General features: G+C 39.9%; 1 protein-coding gene across 2 annotated transcripts in view; it reads right to left on the bottom strand.

Annotated features, from left to right (window-relative positions):
* Window positions 1-21,046, bottom strand: part of SLC30A6 (solute carrier family 30 member 6) — a 51,411-nt gene extending 30,365 nt beyond the window's left edge. For both annotated transcript variants that reach the window (XM_066378578.1, XM_066378577.1), the window contains exons 1-4: window positions 20,993-21,046; window positions 7,918-8,004; window positions 5,811-5,895; window positions 1,542-1,584 (exon numbers count right to left, since the gene is read on the bottom strand). In XM_066378578.1, coding sequence (XP_066234675.1) covers window positions 1,542-1,584; window positions 5,811-5,895; window positions 7,918-8,004; window positions 20,993-20,995 — 218 coding nt within the window. In that variant the 5' untranslated portion in view covers window positions 20,996-21,046. The remainder of the gene's footprint in view (window positions 1-1,541; window positions 1,585-5,810; window positions 5,896-7,917; window positions 8,005-20,992) is intronic.
* Between the last annotated feature and the right edge of the window lie 1,499 nt (window positions 21,047-22,545).

Raw genomic sequence — 22,545 nt, forward strand, 5'->3', positions numbered from 1 at the left:
CAGGTGGTTCAGTAGCTAGAGCGTCAACATGGCATGACTAGGTCACACATCTGATCCCCAGTCAGGACACATACCAGAAGTAGTGAATGAGTATATAGCTAAGTGAAACAATCAGTTGATACTTCTTTCTCTCTCTTTTTCCCTCTCAAATCAATGGGGAAAAAAAAATTTAAGTTAATAAAAAGTTGAGCTAAATAACATCTTGACAGTATTCTGGATTGGGAGAAAATGATGTTCATTTTCAAAGTATAGTTGAGATTTGCTCTAAAACAACTTAATACATGTGAAATTCAGGTAATTCAATTCAGATGATTTTAGACCAATCAACTGCTCACAAAAATGAGGGGATATTTCAAAATGAATATGAAGTGATAAAATATCCCAATTTTTGTGAGCAGTATAAATTTAGTATGTGATTAATGTAAAGACATCCTTATGACATACTTGTATGGCATGGATCCTGAAGCTATCACGGTATTTTGCAAACCTTATATGAAAGTTCCCATGAAGCTGGGAGCCCATAGGCTGTCTCCCTAGCTCACAACTACTTCTTAGCTACTAATGCCCCTCATTTGTTTTCCCACCTACAGTTACAATGGGAATGGGTATGTTATGTGATCCTGCTCCCTGGCCACAGCTGACTCACCCAAAGGTAGGCACTTGAAGCACCTGTCCTAATGCCAGTATATTATTGTTTCTGTTACTATGTAAATGGAACATTTTCTTCTAGTATATACTGTGTTTCCCCATGTATAAGACACACATTTTTTGGGAAAAATTCAGGGTCTACAAACTAGCTGCATCTTATACAGTGGTTGTAAATTTTTTTACTTGCATTTCCTGCTTTTTCATGCTTGTTTTTGTACTCATTGTTGAAGACAGTGATTTGTCATCAGACACAGATGAGAACAAGCTAATGGATGAGAGTTTTGACAGTGATAAGGAGTCATATAAATTTTATGATGAATAAAACTTGAGTTCAATAACTTTATGTAATTTTTTTTCAAATTTCAAGCCCCAAAATTAAGGTGCGTCCTATACATGGAGAAATACGGTATGTTAACTATTTGTATATGGGTTTTTTTGTTTGTTTTTTTAGTGAGGGGGTACACACAGGGACAGTCAGGAAGGGAGAAAGATGAGAAGCATTAACTGATAATTGCAGCACCTTAGTTGTTCATTGATTGCTTTCTCATATGTGCCCTGACCAGGGGACTCCAGCTAAGCCAGTGACCTCCTGCTCAAGCCAGCAACCTTGGACTTCAAGCCAGTCACCTTTGGGCTCAAGTCAGTGACCATGGGGTCATGTCTATGATCCCATGCTCAAGCCGGTGAGCTCTGGGTTTTGAACCAGGGTCCTCAGTACCCTGACTGATGTTCTATTCATTGCACCACTGCCTGGTCAGGCTATTATTTGTATATGTGTTCTAAATTTCACTTATATGGCAGATTACTTTCCTCTAACCAAAAAAGGCTTCATAAATTCAATGTAACAAATTCTTTATTAGCTTAAAAATATTAGAATATTTTTTAAAACTTACCTAAATAGATCAAAAATGGTCAGATAAGTATAGGCAGTTAAAGCTGCAAAACAGATTGATTAAAATGTTACTGAATCCACTGTTAGGAAACATAGCAAAACATCAAGATTGTTCATACCATGAATATACATTAACAAAATAAAAAGAAAGAAAAAAAACCAATTGGATCACTGATCAACTTCATAGGTTGGCAATTATTCAGTAAATTTGATTAAAATATGTAGTTAAAGTTGGTTAGTACAAAAGCTTTCTTTAGAACCTATTTTCTCCATCTGGAAAAATAAAGCAATATGTGTACAAAAGACCCATGACCATATTTTTTTGCCTTATTCTGTCAACTGAGTACTATTTTAAATATATTCTTAGAGTAGCAGAATGAAAATAATGATACATAAATATGAGAGTTCAAGACACAATAAAAATATTACAGATTTCCCTTTTCAAAAAAAACCTACTTAATTTATCACATCGAGTAGATTTTTTCATGAGATCTTTAGTTTTCCATATACAGTATCACGTCATCTGCAAAGGACAGCTTTTCTTCTTTTCCAATTTGGATGCCTTTTATTTTTTCTTGTCTGATTGCTGTGACTAGGACTTCTAGTTCTATGTTGAATAAGAGTGGTGAAAGCAAACAACCCTGTCTTGCTCCTGATCTTAAGGAAAATGCTTATAGTTTTTGCCAATTGAGTATGATGTTGGCTGTGGGTTTGTCATCTATGGCCTTTATCATGTTGAGTTATGTTCCCTCTATTACCACTTTGCTGAGAACTTTTATAATAATGGGTGCTGGGTTTTATCAATTACTTTTTCTGCATCCACTGATATGATCATGTGGTTTTTAGCCTTCATTTTGTTTATGTGGTGTATCATATTTATTAATTTGTAGATATTGTAACAATCTTGCAACCCCAGAATAAATTCCACTTGATCATGATGTATGATGTTTTAATGCAGGGGTCCCCAAACTACGACCCGCGGGTCGCATGCGGCCCTGAGGCCATTTATCCAGCTCCTGCCGCACTTCCAGAAGGCGCATCTCTTTCATTGGTGGTCAGTGAGAGGAGCATAGTTCCCATTGAAATACTGGTCAGTTTGTTGATTTAGATTTACTTGTTCTTTATTTTAAATATTGTATTTATTCCTGTTTTGTTTTTTTGCTTTAAAATAAGATATATGCAGTGTGCATAGGGATTTGTTCATAGTTTTTTTATAGTCCGGCCCTCCAACGGTCTGAGGGACAATGAACTGGCCCCCGGTGGAAAAAGTTTGAGGACCCCTGTTTTAATGTATTACTGGATCCAATTTGCTAATATATATACACAAGTATATATATGTGTACATATATATATATTTTTTTTTTTATGTGGGAGGTGGGGGAGGCAGAGAGACAGATTACCACTTGCACCCCAACTGGGATCCACCCAGCAAACCCTCTATGGGGCGATGCTCTGCCCATCTGGAGCATTACGTCATTGCTTACAACTAAGCTGATTTAGCACCTGAGGTGAGGTCATAGAGCCATCCTCAGCATCTGGGGCCAACTTGTTCCAACCAAGCCATGGCTGTGGGAAAAGAGAGACAGAGAGAAGGAAGATGGGGAGGAGTGGAGAAGCAGATAGTAGCTTCTCCTGTGTGCCCTGGCTGGGAACTGAACCTGGGACTTCCACACACCATGCTGATGCTCTACCACTGAATCAACCAGCAGGGCCCCAATTTGCTACTATTTTGTTGAGGATTTTAGCATCTGTATTCATCAGGGATAATGGTTTATAATTTTCTGTCGTAGTGTCTTTATCTGGTTCTGGAATTAGAATAGTGTTGGCTTCATAAAATGAGCTTGGGTGTCTTTCCTCCTCTTGAATTTTTTGGGATAGTTTGAGGACAGGTGTTAGTTCTTTGAATGTTTGGTAAAATTTACCTGTGAAGCCATCTGCTCCAGGACTTTTTTGTTTGTTGGGAGGTTTTTTATTATTGTTTTAATTTCACTATTGTTGTAATCTATCTATTCAGATTCTGATTCTTCCTGATTCAGTTTTGGAAGACTGTACATATTTCTAGGAATTAACCCATTTCTTCCAAATTGTCCAATTTATTGGTATACAGTTGTCTGTAATATTTTCTTACAATCCTTTGCATTTCTTTGGTGTTGTTACTTCTCTTTCATTTATGATTTTACAGAAGGTCCTCGGGTTATGGCACAGTTTCATTCCTATGACAGAGACGTAACCTGAATTTTGGTGTAAGTCGAAACACAACCTAGCCTAAGGCACTTCCCTATCCTAACTGGTGTATGCTGTTGATGCTGGTCTTCCAGCTACAAAACTAGCAATCTTTCCATCTCAATCACTATGCCACTTCACTGTTTAGTAATCACAGTCAATTTCATAGGGTCTGATCCCTTTACATGCTCTAGGATACAGTCTTTACCACTTGGCTGATGTTCATTGCTGATTCTCCTTTTTCTGATCTCTTTACAATGTCTAATTTCACTTCTATCATTATGGCTTTCCTCTTCTTCAAAACACTACCATCTGAAGACTCTGACTTTCCTTTAGGAGCCATGATATGGGCCAAAAAGTCACCAAACAAAGCAACACAAACGAAACACTTGTGCTTTTAGCAGTTCAAAATGGCATACCTAAGCATACTGGAGGATGTCAACTCCCTCATTCATATGCCTCATTACTGCATATTCTCTCCCCACATACAAACTATATAGTAGTTCACCCACGTAATCCGTAAGTCTGACACTAATGGCATAAGCCAAAACACTCAAGTCTCAATTTTTAAGTTTTTATGGAAGTGAGTGTCATACACTTGATATATTGTATTTGAGACTGTCATAACCTGAGAACTCCTATATTTATTTGGGTCCTCTCTCTTTTTTTCTTAATGAGTCTAGTTAAAGGTTTGTCAATCTTGTTTATCTTTTCTTTTCTTTGTTTTTGAGAGAAAGGCAGGGAGAAAGAGACAGGAACATCAAGCTGCTATTGTTTGTGCCCTGACCAGCGAAATGAACTGGCAACCTCTGTGCTCTGGTATTGTGCTCCAACCAATCGAACTAACCAGCCAAGGCAATCTTGTTTGTCTTCTCAAAGAACCAGTTCTTGGTTTCATTGATCTTTTTATTGTATTTTTACTTTATTTCATTTATTTCTGTTCTAATCTTTATTATTTTTTTCCTTCTACTAATTTTGGGCTTGTTACTTGTTTCTTTTAAGTTCCTTTAAATGTAAAGTTATTGTTTATTTGAGAATATTCTGTTTCTTTAAATAGACCTGTAATGCTATGAATTCCTCTCATAGGACTGCTTCTGCTGTGTCTCATAGATTTTGGGTTGTTGTATTTTCATTTTTATTTGTTTCAAGGCATCTTTTGATTTCTTCCTTGATCTCATTGTTAACCCATTCATTGTTTAGTGACATGTTATTTAGCCTCCATGCCTTTGTGTGTTTTTCAGTTTTTTCCTTATGATTGATTTCTAGTTTAATACCTTTATGGTCAAAGAAGATGCTTGACATGATTTAAATTTTCTTAAAGTTATTGAGATTTGTTTTGTGTCATAATATGTGGTCTATCCTAAAAAATGTTCCATGAACACTTGAAAAGAATGTATATTCTCCTGTTTGGGGGTGAAATGTTAAATCTGATCTAATGTGTCATTTAAGGCCACCATTTCCTTGTTGATTTTCTGTCTAGAAGATCTATCCAGTGATGTTAGAGGGGTGTTAAAATCCATTACTATGAGTGTATTACTGTCAATCTTTCCCTTTATACCCTTCAAGATTTGTTTTTACATATTTAGGTGCAGCTATGTTGGGTGTATAAATGTTTAGAAGGGTTATATCCTCTTGTTGGATTGCTTCCTTTATCACTGTGTAATGTCCTTCTGTGTACCCTACTATATACCCTTTGCTTTAAAGTACTTTCTGTCAGATATAAGTATGGCTACCCCAGCCTTTTTAAATCTCAAAATTCCATTTATAAATTGAAACACTAATATATCACATTAAAAAGGAATCTCGGTTTTACAAATAGATTTAAAGATTTAGAAAAGAATAGCTAATTCAAAAAAATAACACCTAATAATTGAGCCAAGCTTTATAGTTTTCAAGACACTTTCCAAATAGATTTTCTCATTTGAATCTTTTAGTTATATTTAAGAATAATATATTTGAAATAAAAGAAACCATACCTTTATTTAAAATCAGAATAACAAAAATGAAACTAATAATTAACACAATAAAAATAAGAATGGTGACATACCTATACTGTTAGTGGAACTGCACCACATAAGCAGAAAGCCAGTACATGTTAAGTTTATTGCACCAAAGAGCAGTATCTTCCAGGACTATGAAAAAGAAAATAATTCTTACTTACGCAGTGCTGATAAACTTCACTGAATCTGTTCAAGCTGCTATAATTCATACTTTTAATATTCAAAGGAATAAGCACAATTTCCTTCAAAAAGTCAGTGTTACATTTTCTAAATTTACCAAAATTATCATCAACCAAGTTATTATTATAATATATAAATATTAAAGAATAATTTTAGAAGGAGAATTACTCAAAGAAAGTAAATTCTGATAAGCTCAATACTTTGTCTCCATTAAAAATGTACATAGAGACAATAATAAAGCAAGTGGCTCAAAAATGTAAGCAATGGGTGAATCTGAGTATAGGACATAAGGGATTTCCTTACACTAATCTTGTAATTTTGAAATTATATCAAATAAAGTTATTTCCCCACTACCCCCAAAAGGCAATAGTTATTTAACAAATGAGTCAGTCTTAAGAGGGAAAGATTACCATTTAGAAGTTCACAGAAGAGTAAAGACCTGAGATACACCTTAAAAATAGCAGGAATAAAAGAAAGGAGGAAGGGCATTTTAAAAATAAAGGAAGGGCCCTGGCCGGTTGGCTCAGCGGTAGAGCGTCGGCCTGGCGTGCAAGAGTCTCGGGTTCAATTCCCGGCCAGGGCACACAAGAGAGGCGCCCATTTGCTTCTCCACCCCTCCCCCTCTCCTTCCTTTCTGTCTCTCTCTTCCCCTCCCGCAGCGAGGCTCCATTGGAGCAAAGATGGCCCAGGCACTGGGGATGGCTCTGTGGCCTCTGCCTCAGGCGCTAGAATGGCTCTGGACGCAACAGAGAGATGCCCCAGAGGGGCAAAGCATCGCCCCCTGGTGGGCATGCCGGGTGGATCCCGGTCGGGTGCATGTGGGAGTCTGTCTGCCTCCCCGTTTCCAGCTTCAGAAAAATAAAAAAAAATTTAAAAAATTAAAAAAAAAATAAAGGAAGAAGAGATCAAGAGAACTGTTTTTTTAATTAAAAATTTTTTAAATTTATTGATTTCAGTGAGAGAGGAAGGGGGAGAGAAAGAGACAGGAACATCAAGTTGTTCCTGTATGTGCCCTGACCATGGATGGAACCAGCAATTTCTGTGCCTCGGGATGATGCTCTGAACTATGTGGCCAGGGCTACATCTATTAATTTTTTAAAAATTACTAACATAAGGCAGTCACAAAATAATTTCTCTTTAAGATTCTTTAAAGTTTGAATAAAAACTAACTGAGGCTTAGCTTCTTCCCAAGCAAAACAACTATTGCTAAAGTACAAAAAGTGTACAATAAAAAATTACTTATCCAACATAAAATAATGAAACAGTGTGGTGGGATTCCAAGTCATTTCTATTTGCCTTAAAAATTACCTTTTTCCAGTCTGACTGGTGGTGGCACAGTGGATAGAGCATCAACCCGGGACGCTGAGGATTCAGATTCGAAACCCTGAGGTCGCCAGCTTGAGGGCGGGATCACCAGCTTGAGCACAGGGTTGCTGGCCTGAGAGTGGGGTCACAGATATGACCCCATGGTCACTGGCTTGCAGCTCAAGGTCGTTGGTTTGAGCAAAGGGTCACTGCCTCATCTGGAGCCTCCCTACCCCACCCCATCAAAGCATGTATAAGAAGCAATCAATGAATAATTAAAGTGATGCAAGTATGAGTTGATGCTTCTCATTTTTCTCCCACTCTCTAGCTTAAAAAAAAAAAAGAATCACCTTTTTTTCAGAAAAAAAAGAAAGAACTCACAGACAAGGACAACAGTATGGAAACTGCCAGGGGAGGAAGAGTGAGAGCAGGTGGAAGAGGGTACTGTACAGGGGGATAAATGGTGATGAACGAAGACTTGCCTCAGGGTCACATACAATACATAAAGTGTACAGATGATGTGTCGTGGAATTGTATACCTGAAACCTGTAAAATTTTGTTAACCAGTGTCACCCCAATAAATTCAATTAAAAGGAAAAAAATTACCTTTTTTTCAATGTCATGTCTGTGCAGTAATTAAAGTCAGGTTAAGAAATAAAAATAACTTACCCTTCGGTCAGCTGCTACAAGTCTAAATTCCTGTAATAACTTGCCAAAAAAAGATCTTTGTGGTTTTCGAAAGAGATGAATTGTCCCCTTTAAAAAAATTAAAATGTACAAATCAATATCTAAGTATGTATTATTTATAGTTCCTGTGATGTAATATAGTAATAATGACTAACAATTAATAAAGGCTCAACACATGTCAAACACTTATTCTAGACACTTTGCCTATATTTATCTATTTAACTCTCACAATCATCCTATGAGGTAAAAGTAATTTTTGCTAAGTTTTCCAAGGGCACAATGATAGTAAATAGCTGAGCAGAAATTCAAACCATTTCAGCTCCAGACTGCACTTCATTTTTAAATGGATAAGGCAATTTTGAACCAGAAAAGGAAAAGAATTGTTAAATAGCTGTAATGCAAAGAAAATATTACCATTTACCTAAGCAAAACTTAATATGTGCCAATTTTCATAACGAGTTTATAGTAAAGCCTCTGAGGTAGTCTCTTACACATTAGAGCAGTGGTCCCCAACCCCCGGGCTGTGGACTGGTACCGGTCCATGGGCCATTTGGTACCGGTCCACAGAAAAAGAATAAATAACATGAAATGTTGTCAGATAAATTTAAATACAGCCTGAATAATGAGGACATGCTCGTTCCTCCTTTAACTTAGCCCAATAAATATCGTAAGTTCGACACAGTTTTTACGGCAGTCGCATAATTTTACTTTGTGCATTTATCCATCTCACCCTAAAGGCCGGTCCGTGAAAATATTCTCTGACATTAAACTGGTCCATGGCCCAAAAAAAGTTGGGGACCACTGCATTTAGAGTACTGACACTGTGGCTCCGGCTAGGACACGGTATAGGGCTAGCAGATAAAGGGTCCGCCAGTAGCGTTACCGCTGAGAGGAGACTGAGTGGTGACTAGGGTGGGCTCTACTAGTGAAGAGCAAGAAACCATGTGCAAAACCTTTAGCATCAAGGAGAGATCAAGCACATATGGAGAATCAGCTTATGATTATGGCAGTTTCCAACATCAGTAGGAGAAAATATGAGTTATTCAATAAATGGTGTTTGAAAATGGTAAAATTGGATCCTTACTATACTCCTTGCTCTAATTTTTTATTTTAAAATTAAAATAAAAAACTATAGAATTCAAGAAACTACATATGTATAATTTTATAATATTAGAGTTGGAGACTATTCTTAATAGGACATAAAACCAAGAAGCTAGGGGAAAAAATTGTCCAATTTTAGTATATACTTTCACATTGGAAATACCCTAGAAACAAACAAAAACCCTGGAAAGATAAACTGTGAAAAAAAATATATCAAAAGCAAAGTAATTGTTTCTAGAGGAAAAAAATCCTTCATAATTTTCAATGGTCACACATAATTTTATTACAAAGTGGCATATTTGGGTTTTAACAGAATATTTCCTAGATGGTAAATGTCACAATCACCATAACAATCATACAACATCTCTATCTCACTTAAATTGTTCAATTTGACTCAAACATTAGAAGCTACACAGAAAGCAGTGGAACTGGGTGCTAGATTAAAAATGTGAAAACTGCCTGACCAGGTGGTGGCGCAGTGGATAGAGCGTCAGACTGGGATGCGGAAGGACCCAGGTTCGAGACCCCGAGGTCGCCAGCTTGAGCGCAGGCTCATCTGGCTTGAGCAAAGAGTTCAGCTTGGACCCAAGGTCGCTGGCTCCAGCAGGGGGTTACTCGGTCTGCTGAAGGCCTGCGGTCAAGGCACATGTGAGAAAGCAATCAATGAACAACTAAGAAGCCGCAACGCGCAACGAGAAACTGATGATTGATGCTTCTCATCTCTCTCCGTTCCTGTCTGTCTGTCCCTATCTATCTCTGCCTCTGTAAAAAAAAAAAAAGTGAAAACTTTCTGTTGGTTGGAACGTTGTCCCCACGTGCTAGGGTTGCAGGTTCAGTTCCCAGTTGGGGCATCTACAAGAGAACCAGTGAATGTCTGGATAGGTGGAACAACAAATCAATTTTTTTTAAAGATGTGAAAAACTTTCAGATCCAATTCAAGCAGAGGCATAATTTCCCTACAATTAACATATAGGAAAATTTCAGTAGTTATAGAAAGGTATAGCTTATTTCTTCAAAGCTTAGACATGTCACTGGTTACAGTATGTTGAGACCCAGAAAGGTAGAAAATAAGGCTGAGCATTAAAAATCTGGCGTAAGAAAATAGCAAAATGTTGATCACTAAGGCCAAGTAATAGCTACATGGTGACATTATATTTTCTCTACTTGTATATACTTTTGAAATTTTCCATAATAAAAACGTACTAAAGTAAAAAATACTTTAAAATGTCAAAATAAAGAATCAGAAAACCCCTGGCCAAATAGCTTGGTTGGTTAGAGCACTGTCTCAAAGCACAGAAGTTACGAGGTTGATCCCTGGTTAGATAAGGGCACATATAAGAACAGATGGATGTTCCTGGCTCTCTCTCAAATCAGTAAAATAAACGTTAAAAAAAATCAGAAAAAGTATTACTAATTTTGGTATCCAAATAAGGGCCAGTGTATGTGTGCAACCCTAAAGTTCTAAGTCAATTCAGCTGAAAAGAAACAATATACCGAGGCGACAAGATGGCGATGGACTAAGCAGACAAACCAACTCCCACCTCCCAGAACCAAAGTGGATTACAACATAATTTTAAGAACCATCATCTGGAAAAACCAACTTTGGACTAAACTAAGAGGACCCTTCAACCAAGGAACACTGAAGAAGCCACAGTGAGACTGGTAGGAAAAGTGGAAACGTGGAGAGGGATGCCCAGCTCCCCAGAACAAACGGCAGCCCAGAGAGACTCGCATGGTGGGAAATGAGTTTAGTGAAGAGGGGAGGGTCCTGAGCCCCAGGAACAAAGCCCCAGCCTGCAGCTCCAGAGCCTATAAGAGGCGTATAGACAGTATTTAGCTGGAAACAAGACAGGATACTGTTTGTGAGAAAGAGACTGATTTCTCAGACCCAGGATTCTTCTTAAAGGGACTGCACAGAAAACCTCTCTCATGACCACTCACCTGGGGCTCCAGGGGATGGGGAGAGAGGTGAGGACCGGAGTAGCAGGAAAAGGGTATAATCTAGGAGGCACAGGGAGAAATACTTTAAGAGACAGCCAAGGCCCTGGCCGGTTGGCTCAGCAGTAGAGCGTCGGCCTGGTGTGCGGGGGACCCGGGTTCGATTCCCAGCCAGGGCACATAGGAGAAACGCCCATTTGCTTCTCCACCCCCCTCCCCTCCTTCCTCTCTGTCTCTCTCTTCCCCTCCCGCAGCCAAGGCTCCATTGGAGCAAAGATGGCCCGGGCGCTGGGGATGGCTCCTTGGCCTCTGCCCCAGGCGCTAGAGTGGCTCTGGTCACGGCAGAGCGACGCCCCGGAGGGGCAGAGCATTGCCCCCTGGTGGGCAGAGCGTCGCCCCTGGTGGGCGTGCTGAGTGGATCCCGGTCGGGCGCATGCGGGAGTCTGTCTGACTGTCTCTCCCCGTTTCCAGCTTCAGAAAAATAAAAAAATAAAATAAATAAATAAATAAATAAAAATAATAAAAGAGACAGCCAAGCTAACCCATGAAACGAGTTACTCCATAAATCTGCAGTGAATATTTCCCCTGGAAATAGCAATACCAGCAAAGGGAAGCAAGACACCAACCAAACAAGCTCTCCTGCGGCACTCATAGCAGAGTCGCTTAGAGGGAAGGAGCTTTCAGGACTACAGTAGTGAGTCTTAGGGTCTGAGCTGCAGCAACCCCACACAGCTGCAGACTCGCCTGAGGGTGGGCAACGGCAAGACGTGGAAGCGCGGTTCTCTCGGTAAGGGTGGAAGCCAGCTGGCCACCACTGAGGTCCAGGTGTGAGCTCAGTCTTGCCCGGCTGGGGAGGAAGGGACGTGCAAAAGTGGTCAAGCCCAGCTGCCGGCCGCCTGCAATCCAGCCTGCGGGGGAAGGGCGAGAGCCCTGGAAGGGGTGGAGACCCACCCTTGAGCAAGGGCGAAGGAGGGCAGCCGTCCCCCGCTCGCAGAACCGAGCCTTGTGACCTGACCGGGAGATGGCTCCTCCTGAAGGTGTGGGGCGAAAGCCCAGAATCAGGCGAGACTCACAGCTGAGCAGAGGTGCTGACCCCTGCCCTAAGGGCCAAGCATAACCCCACCCACAGGAGCAGGCGAAGGCTGAGGCCACCAAGGCTTGTACACCCAAGCACATGATCACAGCCCCTCCCATGAAGGAGAAGCAGAAACCACAGCAACAGCCCCAGTGGGCTGGCACCGGCAACGCCCAAACCCTAAAACCCCAGGCAGCAGCAGCAAAGGGGGTGGCAGGCCTGCAGACAGACCACACCTAGGGAACACAGAGGCCACACCCAGTGGACTCCACTGGCCAAAACCTTCTTTAACACAGACAAAATGAGAAGGCAGAGAAATGCAACACAAATGAATCAAGACAAATCCCCAGAAAAGAACCTAATGAGTCAGATAAAACCAAATTACCAGATGCAGAGTTTAAAATAATGATTGTTAGGATGCTCAAAGATCTTAGAACAACAGATGGTCATTACAAATACCTAAATAAAGAGATAGCAAATATTAAAAAGGACATTGAAATAATAAAAAAAGAATCAGTCAGAAATAACAAATATAATATCAGAAATGAAGAACACAATGGAAGGAATTAAAAGCAAGATGGATGAAGCTGAGAATCGAATCAGCGAGTTAGAGGACAAGATAAATGAAAGCACGGAAGCGGAGCAGAAAAAAGAAAAGAGACTCAAAAAGTTGGAGGAAACTCTAAGAGAGCTCTGTGACAGCATGAAGAGAAATAACATCTACATCACAGGGGTTCCTGAAGAAGAAGAGAAAGAACAAGGGATAGAGACTTTGTTCAAACATATCATAGCTGAAAACTTCCCTAAATTAAGGCAGGAAAACGTCTCACAAGTTCAGGAAGCACAGAGAACTCTATTAAAGAGAAACCCAAAGAAATCTACACCAAGACACATCATAATTAAAATACCAAAGCTAAGTGATAAAGAGAAACTATTAAAAGCTGCTAGAGAAAAAAAGGTATCACCTACAAAGGAGCCCCCATAAGGATGACTTCCGACTTCTCAACAGAAACACTTGAGGCCAGACAGGAATGGCAAGAAATATTCAAAGTAATGCAGAACAAGAGCCTACAACCAAGACTACTTTATCCAGCAAGGCTATTGTTTAAAATTGAAGGAGAAATAAAAAGCTTTTCAGACAAAAATAAACTCAAGGAATTCACTACAACCAAATCAATGCTGCAAGAAATGCTAAGGGGCCTGTTGTAAACAGATCAAAGAAGAAAAAAAATATAGCAAAAGAGAAATACAGTTTTATAGAATAAAATGGCAATAAACAACTACATATCAATAATAACCTTAAATGTAAATGGATTAAATGATCCAATCAAAAGACATAGGGTAGCTGCGTGGATAAAAAAACAGGACCCATACATATGCTGTCTACAAGAGACACACCTTAAAACAAAAGATGCACATAGACTGAAGATAAAAGGATGTAAAGAATATTTCACGTAAATGGAAATAAAAAAAACACTGGGATAGCAATACTTATATCAGACAAAATGGACTTTAAAACAAAGGTTATAGTAAGAGATAAAGAAGGTCACTATATAATGATAAAGGGAGCAATCCTGCCTGACCGGGTGGTGGCGCAGTGGATGAAGCATTGGACTAGGATGCCGAGGACCCAGGTTCGAGACCCCGAGATTGCCAGCTTGAGCACGGGCTCATCTGGCTTAAGCAAAAGCATACCAGCTTGGACCCAGGTTCTCCGGCTCAAGCAAGGGGTTACTCGGTCTACTGAAGGCCCACATTCAAGGCATATATGAGAAAGCAATCAATGAATAACTAAAGTGTCGCAATGCGCAACAAAAAACTAATGATTGATGCTTCTCATCTCTCTGTTCCTGTCTGTCCCTGTCTATCCTTCTCTCTGACTCTCTCTCTCTGTTTATGTAAAAAAAAAAAGGGAGCAATCCAACAGGAAGATATAACCGTTATAAATATGTACGCACCTAATATAGGAGCACCTAAATATATAAAGCAGACTTTGATGGATTTAAAGGGCGAGATCAACAGCAACACTATAATAGTAGGGGATTTCAATACCCCACTAACATCACTAGATAGATCCTCAAGAAAGAAAATTAACAAAGAAACAGCAGACTTAAAGGACACACTAGATCAACTCGGTTTAATAAATATCTTCAGAACCTTTCACCCTAAAGCAGCAGAATATACATTCTTTTCAAGTGCTCATGGTACATTCTCTAGGACAGACCACATGTTAGGGCACAAAAGCGGCCTCAACAAATTTAAGAAGATTGAAATCATATTGAGCACTTTCTCTGATCACAATGGCATGAAACTAGAAATCAACCACAACAGAAAAACTGAAAAATACTCAAACACTTGGAAACTAGCCTGGCCTGTGGTGGCGCAGTGGATAAAGCGTCGACTTGGAAATGCTGAAGTCGCCGGTTCGAAACCCTGGGCTTGCCTGGTCAGGGCACATATGGGAGTTGATGCTTCCAGCTCCTCCCCCCTGTCTCTCTCTCCTCTCTCTCCTCTCTCTCTCTCTCTCTCTCTCTCTCTCTCTCTCTCTCCTCAATAAAATGAATAAACAAAACACTTGGAAACTAAATAGCATGTTATTAGTAATAAATGGGTTAACCAAGAGATCAAAGAAGAAATTAAAAAATTCCTAGAAACAAACGATAATGAGCATACATCAACTCAAAATTTATGGGACACAGCAAAAGCAGTCCTGAGAGGGAAGTTCATAGCATTACAGGCATACGTTAAAAAGCTAGAAAAAGCTCAAATAAAAAACTTGACTCTGCATCTAAAAGAACTAGAAAAAGAACAGCAAGTAAAGCTCAGAGGTAGCAGAAGGAAGGAAATAATAAAGATCAGAGCAGAAATAAATGACATAGAGGCTAAAGAAACAATACAGAGGATCAATGAAACCAGGAGCTGGTTCTTTGAAAAGGTAAACAAGATCGATGAACCTTTAACCAGACTCACCAAAAAAAAAGAGAGAGTACTCAAATAAATAAAGTTAGAAATGAGAGTGGCCTGACCAGGTGGTGTCACAGTGGATGAAGCGTCTGACTACGATGCAGAGGACCAAGGTTCGAGACCCCGAGGTCGCCAGCTTGAGCGCAGGCTCATCTGGTTAGAGCAAAAAGCCCACCAGCTTGAGCCCAAGGTCACTGGCTCCAGCAAGGGGTTACTCGGTCTGCTGAAGGCCCGCGGTCAAGGCACATATGGGAAGGCAATCAATGAACAACTAAGGTGTCACAATGTACAACGAAAAACTGATGATTGATGCTTCTCATCTCTCTCCATTCCTGTCTGTCCCTGTCTATCCCTCTCTCTGACTCACTCTCTGTCTCTGTAAAAAAAATAATCAAATTTAAAAAATTTAAAAAAAAAAATGAGCGTGGAGAAATAACAACTGACACAACAGAAATACAAAATATTTTAAGAAAACACTATGAAGAACTGTATGCCAAAAAACTAGACAACCTAGATCAGGGTCCCCAAACGTTTACACAGGGGGCCAGTTCACTGTCCCTCAGACTGTTGGAGGGCCTGACTATAAAAAAAACTATGAACAAATCCCTTTGCATACTGCACATATCTTATTTTAAAGTAAAAAAACAAAACAGGAACAAATAAAATATTTAAAATAAAGAACAAGTAAATTTAAATCAACAAACTGACCAGTATTTCAATGGGAACTATGCTCCTCTCACTGACCACCAATGAAAGAGGTGCCCCTTCCGGAAGTGCGGCAGGGCCAGATAAATGGCCTAAGGGAGCCGCATGCGGCCCGCGGTCTGTAGTTTGGGGATCCCTAACCTAGATGAAATAGACAAATTCCGTGAAAAGTATAGCCTTCCAAAAATTAAACTGGAAGAACCATAAAACCTAAACAGACCAATTACAACAAATGAGATTGAAACAGTTATCAAAAAACTCCCAGCAAAGAAAAGTCCTGGGCCTGATGGCTTCACAACTGAATTCTACCAAATATTCAAAGAAGAACTAACTGCTATCCTTCTCAAGCTATTTCAAAAAATTCAAGAGGAAGGAAGACTTCCAAGCTCCTTTTATGAGGCGAGCATAATTCTGATTCCAAAACCAGGCAAAGACAACACAAAGAAAGAAAATTACAGGCTAATATCCCTGATGAATTTAGATGCTAAAATCCTCAACAAAATATTAGCAAACTGGATCCAGCAATATATGAAAAAAATTATACACCATGATCAAGTGGGATTTATTCTTGGGAGGCAAGGCTGGTACAATATTTGCAAATCAATCAATGTGATTCATCACATAAACAAAAAGAAGGAGAAAACCCACATGATAATTTCAATAGATGCAGAAAAAGCATTTGATAAAATCCAGCACCCCGGCCTGACCTGTGGTGGTGCAGTGGGATAAAGCGTCGACCTGGAACACTGAGGTTGCCAGTTCGAAACCTTGGGCTTGCCTGGTCAAGGAACATATGGGAGTTAATGCTTCCTGCTCCTCCCCCCCTCCCCTCTCTCTAAAAATCAATAAAATCCAGCACCCGTTCATTATCAAAACTCTCAGCAAAGTAGGAATACAGGGAACATACCTCAACATGATAAAGGCCATCTATGACAAACCCACAGCCAACATCATACTCAATGGGCAAAAATTAAAAGCAATCCCCTTAAGAACAGGAACAAGGCAGGGGTGCCCCCTTTCACCACTCTTATTCAACATAGTTCTGGAAGTCTTAGCTATAGCAATCAGACAAGAAAAAGAAATAAAAGGCATCCAAATTGGAAAAGAAGAAGTAAAACTATCATTATTTGCAGATGATATGATATTGTATATAGAAAACCCTAAAGTTTCAGTAAAAAATCTACTGGACCTGATAAATAAATTCAGCAAGGTGGCAGGATATAAAATTAATACTCAGAAATCAGAGGCATTTTTATACACTAACAATAAATTGTCAGAAAGAGAAATTAAGGAAGCAATCCCCTTCACCGTTGCAACCAAAAAAATAAAGTACCTAAGAATAAATTTAACCAGGGAGATTAAAGACTTGTATTCGAAAAATTATAAAACACTGATAAAAGAAATCAGAGAAGATACAAACAAGTGGAAGCATATACCGTGCTCCTGGTTAGGAAGAATAAACATCATTAAAATGTCTATATTACCCAAAGCAATTTATAAATTCAATGCAATACCGATTAAAATACCAATGACTTACTTCAAAGATATAGAACACATATTCCAAAATTTTATATGGAACCACAAGAGAACATGAATAGCCTCAGCAATCTTGAAAGGAAGAATAGGCCCTGGCCGGTTGGCTCAGCAGTAGAGGGTCGGCCTGGCGTGCGGGGGACCCGGGTTCGATTCCTGGCCAGGGCACATAGGAGAAGCGCCCATTTGCTTCTCCACTCCCCCCCCTCCTTCCTCTCTGTCTCTCTCTTCCCCTCCCGCAGCCAAGGCTCCATTGGAGCAAAGATGGCCCGGGCACTGGGGATGGCTCCTTGGCCTCTGCCCCAGGCACTAGAGTGGCTCTGGTCGAGGCAGAGCGACGCCCCGGAAGGGCAGAGCATCGCCCCCTGGTGGGCAGAGCGTCGCCCCTGGTGGGCATGCCGGGTGGATCCTGGTCGGGCGCATGCGGGAGTCTGTCTGACTGTCTCTCCCTGTTTCCAGCTTCAGAAAAATGGAAAAAAAAAAAAAAAAAAAAAAAAGCTTTGGTACATATATACTATGGAATACTACTCAGCCATAAGAAATGATGACATCGGATCATTTACAACATCATGGATGAACCCTGATAACATTATACTGAGCGAAATAAGTAAATCAGAAAAAACTAAGAACTATATGATTCCATACATAGGTGGGACATAAAAATGAGACTCAGAAACATGGACAAGAGTGGGGTGGTTACAAGGGCATTGGGGGAGGGGAGGGGAACAAAGAAAACCGGTTAGAAGGTGACGGAAGACAATTTGACTTTGGGTGATGGGAATGCAGCATAATCAAATGTCAAAATAACCTGGAGATTTTCTCTCTGAACATATGTACAATGATTTATTAATGTCACCCCATTAAAATTTAAAAAAAAAGAAACAATATACCATTTTCCTTTGAAATGGTAATAAATGCTCATGTTAATCAGTGTACTCTGTTTTTAAAGAACTATGTGTAGGTTATTTTGGTCCCAAAGATAATTCTGCTTACTACTGTTTTCATTGGGTTTCTTCTAACTTCAGCCCACCTTCAATTTTTTGTTACTTAAAGTTTTAAGTTAAGGCAATAAGGGGTTTCTAAAAGGCCAGGGTGGCGGGGGGGAGGCATTTCTAAAGCCAATCTGATATTGAAAATAAAGAAATATCCTAACATTCATGTTAGTACTTCCAAAATTATATTGACTCTCCACTCCTATCATCAGGATAAACTCCAAATTTTACAATCTGGAAATCAAAGCTTTCAATGGTTTAGTTTCTTTGCAGTATTGTCTCTTGCTTCAGATAGGAATCATCTACTCCAACTAGGCTAGTATACCTGTGTCTGAAGATTATACCACTCTAGAGCAGTGTTTTCAACTTTTTTAATCTTGGGGAACAGTAAACCTAGCCAGCTGGAAATAGAAACACACAACAAAAATATTTATATCTTACTGTGCCTAAAAGTGCAACATGGTACAAGCTGGTGCTTGATTTCCAAACTCCACATGTATGATGGATGCACTGAATACTACATATTTGTCCAAATGCTTTTTGTCTATTGTACATGAATTGCAAATGCTCTGCACGGTGCAAAAGGTTGTTTGAAGAAGCCTACAAATTTCAAAGATATCTGAGACAACCTCAATAGTATTATCACTAATGTACAGCTGGATAAGTGATAATTACCCTGAGCATAAGTGAATTCGACTAAGATCACTGGGTCTATAATCTTCATACATCAGGGTGGTTAACTTTTTTCCAGACCTGCAGTTGAAAAGCACTGCTCAAGAGTGAAAAGGCGCAACTTGTCTTAACACAAGCTATTATAGTCGTATAACACTTAGCAAGTTGCATGACCTGTTTCCTGATCAAGTGAGTAATCAATAGATTAAGAATATTAGAGTAAAGCAGAAAGTACTTAGTGCATGTTTCACTTCCTACACGAAGCCTTCCTATATTATTCCAAACCAGTGCTTTTTTATGCTGTGTACTTTACTATGGGATAGCCTTCGTCTCAATTTTTTAGTAACTTCACTAATGAGAAGGGTTATACGTCCTTTCCATTTTCTAAGAGAACTGTGCTTCGCCCACACACAACATGCTTTTAAATAATACATACTAGGGGAATCATAAAAATCTTTCCCCCAAAACTTTAAAATAAATCTTAAGAGCTCCTATTTTCATATAGTTTTGTTTAAAGCATAAAACTTTAGTGCCATAGTTATTTACTCACTGTTTTATAAAACAAATATTTATTGAAATCCTCTGGCATTGTACAAGGCTCTGGGAATAACAGAGTGAATACATGAGTCTTGCTCTCAAAGAGCTTACAATTTAGGAAGTGAAAAAGACAAGTAAATACCCAATTTTAACAGTCCAGTAAGGGCTATGTTATTGGTATAAAGCCCCAAGTTATCATGGAAGCATAAAGCAAGCACTTAACAGGATCTTGACACATGGCAGAAAGGCTCATGAAAGATACTAAAGAACATGTAAGGGTTATATTGATAAGGATGGGGGGTAGGAGAGGGAGGTCTCTGGCAGATAGAATAGCATGTACAAATTAGGTACAAAGGCTTAATTCTTAGAGAGCTACAAACTTTAAAGTGGCGGGAATACGGATGTATGAATGTGCAAAAAAAAAGCTGTAAAGGTAAGAAACTTCACTACAGATGGCTCTGTAGGCCATGCTAAACATTACTTCAGGGCTTCAGAAAAATATCATGAACTTTAAGCAAGGGGGTGGAACAAATTTTTAAACTCTAAATCTGGCCACAACTGTAAATGTTTTGAAGAGTATAACTGGAGGTTATCTGGTTAGCTTAAAAAGGTAAACTGTTACCCACTTTCTGTGTGTAAGGAGAAATTGCAGAAAATTCACAGGAGATAGAGTATGTGAATAGCCACATCCGTTTTTCGGCCACATCCATTCAAGGGAGAAATGTAATAGTGACGATGGCTTGGGCATAGGAATGTGATCCTTTTCTCACATGTAGGCGACCCATTAACTTTTTTGATAAAGTTATTTGTACCTTTTCTAACCCAGAAATCACAATCGACTGCTTATCTTTAGATAAAATTCCGAGAACTAAGAACTTGATTTATACAAGCATAAAATGAGTAACTTCCCTAATTTAGAAATATCATATCTCCCAAGCCATAGGGTACACTGGGATCAAAATCATAGAAAAAAGCTGCCATAAGATGCTCTACCCACACTTAAGACTTTCTCCAGTCACCAGCCTTCTGAGAGTTGCTGCCTAATGAGGCTGCCCGGCCCTCAGTAAAGCCAAGCTGCAGAGCGGGGTGTCCGCCTTAAAACCCTAACTCGTAACGTAACCTTCTTTATTTATGCCGGCGTTAACGTCGCTGCTGTTAATATCACACCACTATCATGGTCGTTGTCGCTGTGCATTTGTTTTCAGGTCTTCTACTAGCGTGGTAGTCGCTGACTCCGGCAAAAATTTATTTCCACACGAAGGAAATCTCGGCAGGGGGAAGCCATCAACGCGCCAGGAGCTGACAGCTCGGCCTGCAGCGGCTGGGTACCCCCAGCGGCAAAGGAACAAGGTGAGAGAACGAGGGGGACTCAGAGCTCTGGAGGAAACCTTTCGGGCGCCAGCCGCTTCTCCTAGGCGCCTCAGCACAACTCCGACGACCCCGCCTCCGAGCAGCTGAGGTATTCCAGGGCCGCTTTGGGAGGAGAGAAGGTAAGAGGAATTACCTACCACCGAAACCCGCACACCCTCAACCAACTCACCATGATAAGGAGCGGCACAACGCCCGCCGGAAGACGCTCTGCGAGCTGCTTCTTTCCTAGAGCGGAAGGGGTGGAGCGTCGAAAGCCGATTGGCTGCAAGCAACGTGGTGACGGAAGTGCGTGCCCTGACCTCCTGATCCCGCCCCCCATCCCCTTGTGTGCTGTAGACGTGAAGGCTCCAGCGGGAGTGGCTTCCAAGTCTAGAGTGGCTCCCAAGTCTCTCAATAAGGTGACCAATCGTCCTCTTTTAGGGAGGATAGTCCTTCTTTTATAAGTTCTGACCTCCATGGAAAAGTGTTCTCCTACATGTCCTCTTTTTGATGTTGGAAGACCAATCTGTAAATGTTCGTATTCGATTGATGCAGTTGATCCATTGCGTGTGATGTGACATATTTGTATCTAAATGAGTACTTTTTAAAAATATCAATAATTATTATTAAAAGTTAATAGGCATGGAAGCATAATTGCAATATAAAACATTACAAATGTTTTTATCAATATTATGCATTTATCAGTATTATTGCAATGAATAAAATGTTTATTTTATTTACGATGTTTTCTTCAATTTATTTTTGTCTTTTTCATTGTAAAAAAGTTGGTCACCTTACTCTCAAGGACTGGGTGGAGAAGTAGGATGAGAAGCAATAGTTGTCATTCCGTTTAATCCCTTCAGTATGGACCATTTTTACCTCATTTTCGTGAGCTTGCCGCTTTTGAGAATTAAATGCCAGCAATATTGTAAAATGTTCCTGGTGTAAATTCAGGTTATGCATCTTTGTCAGAAATATTACTGAGGTGTGACTGCGTTTTTCTCATTGACCCTATTAAGTGAAATTTAGCCCATTAATAACTTTCATCATAAGATTGAGGTGGCATCTGCCAGGTTTTCCCACTATAAAAAAGCTCCCCCTTTCTAATTAATGTTTGGTAGGGATCCACTTTGAAACCATATAAAAATATCTCAATTGCCTGACCAGGCTCTGGTGCAATGGATAGAGCTTTGGACTGGGACATAGAGGACCCAGATTCGAAACCCCAAAGTCACCAGCTGAGCGTGGGCTCATCCGACTGGAGCAAGGCTCACCAGCTTGAATGCAGGTTGCTTGAGTGTGGGATCGTAGATGTGACCCCATGGTCATTGGCTCGAAGCCCAAGGTCGCTGGCTTGAGCGCAGGGTTGCTGGCTCAAGCCTCCTTGAGGGGTCACTAGCTCTGCTGTAGCACCCCTACCCTACTCCCCATGCCAAGGCACTTACAAGAAAGCAATCAATGAACAACTAAGGTGCAGCAAGGAAGAATTGATGTTTCTCATCTCTCCCTTCCCATCTGTCCCTCTCTCTGTTAGAAAAAAAAAACTCTTCATCAATTTGTTCTTGTATTTATTGTGTATATATAAATATACTACATAATACTATATATATATATAGAGAGAGATATAGATATATATATAACCACATTGGTTCTTGGCTTATTTTACCTGATAGGTTATAATCCAGTACTATAATTACTTATTTTGATGTTCAAATAAGAACATTTCTGTCCAATGGGAGAAAC

The sequence above is a fragment of the Saccopteryx leptura genome, chromosome 3 (genome assembly GCF_036850995.1).
Source record: "Saccopteryx leptura isolate mSacLep1 chromosome 3, mSacLep1_pri_phased_curated, whole genome shotgun sequence".
Lineage (NCBI taxonomy): Eukaryota > Metazoa > Chordata > Mammalia > Chiroptera > Emballonuridae > Saccopteryx > Saccopteryx leptura.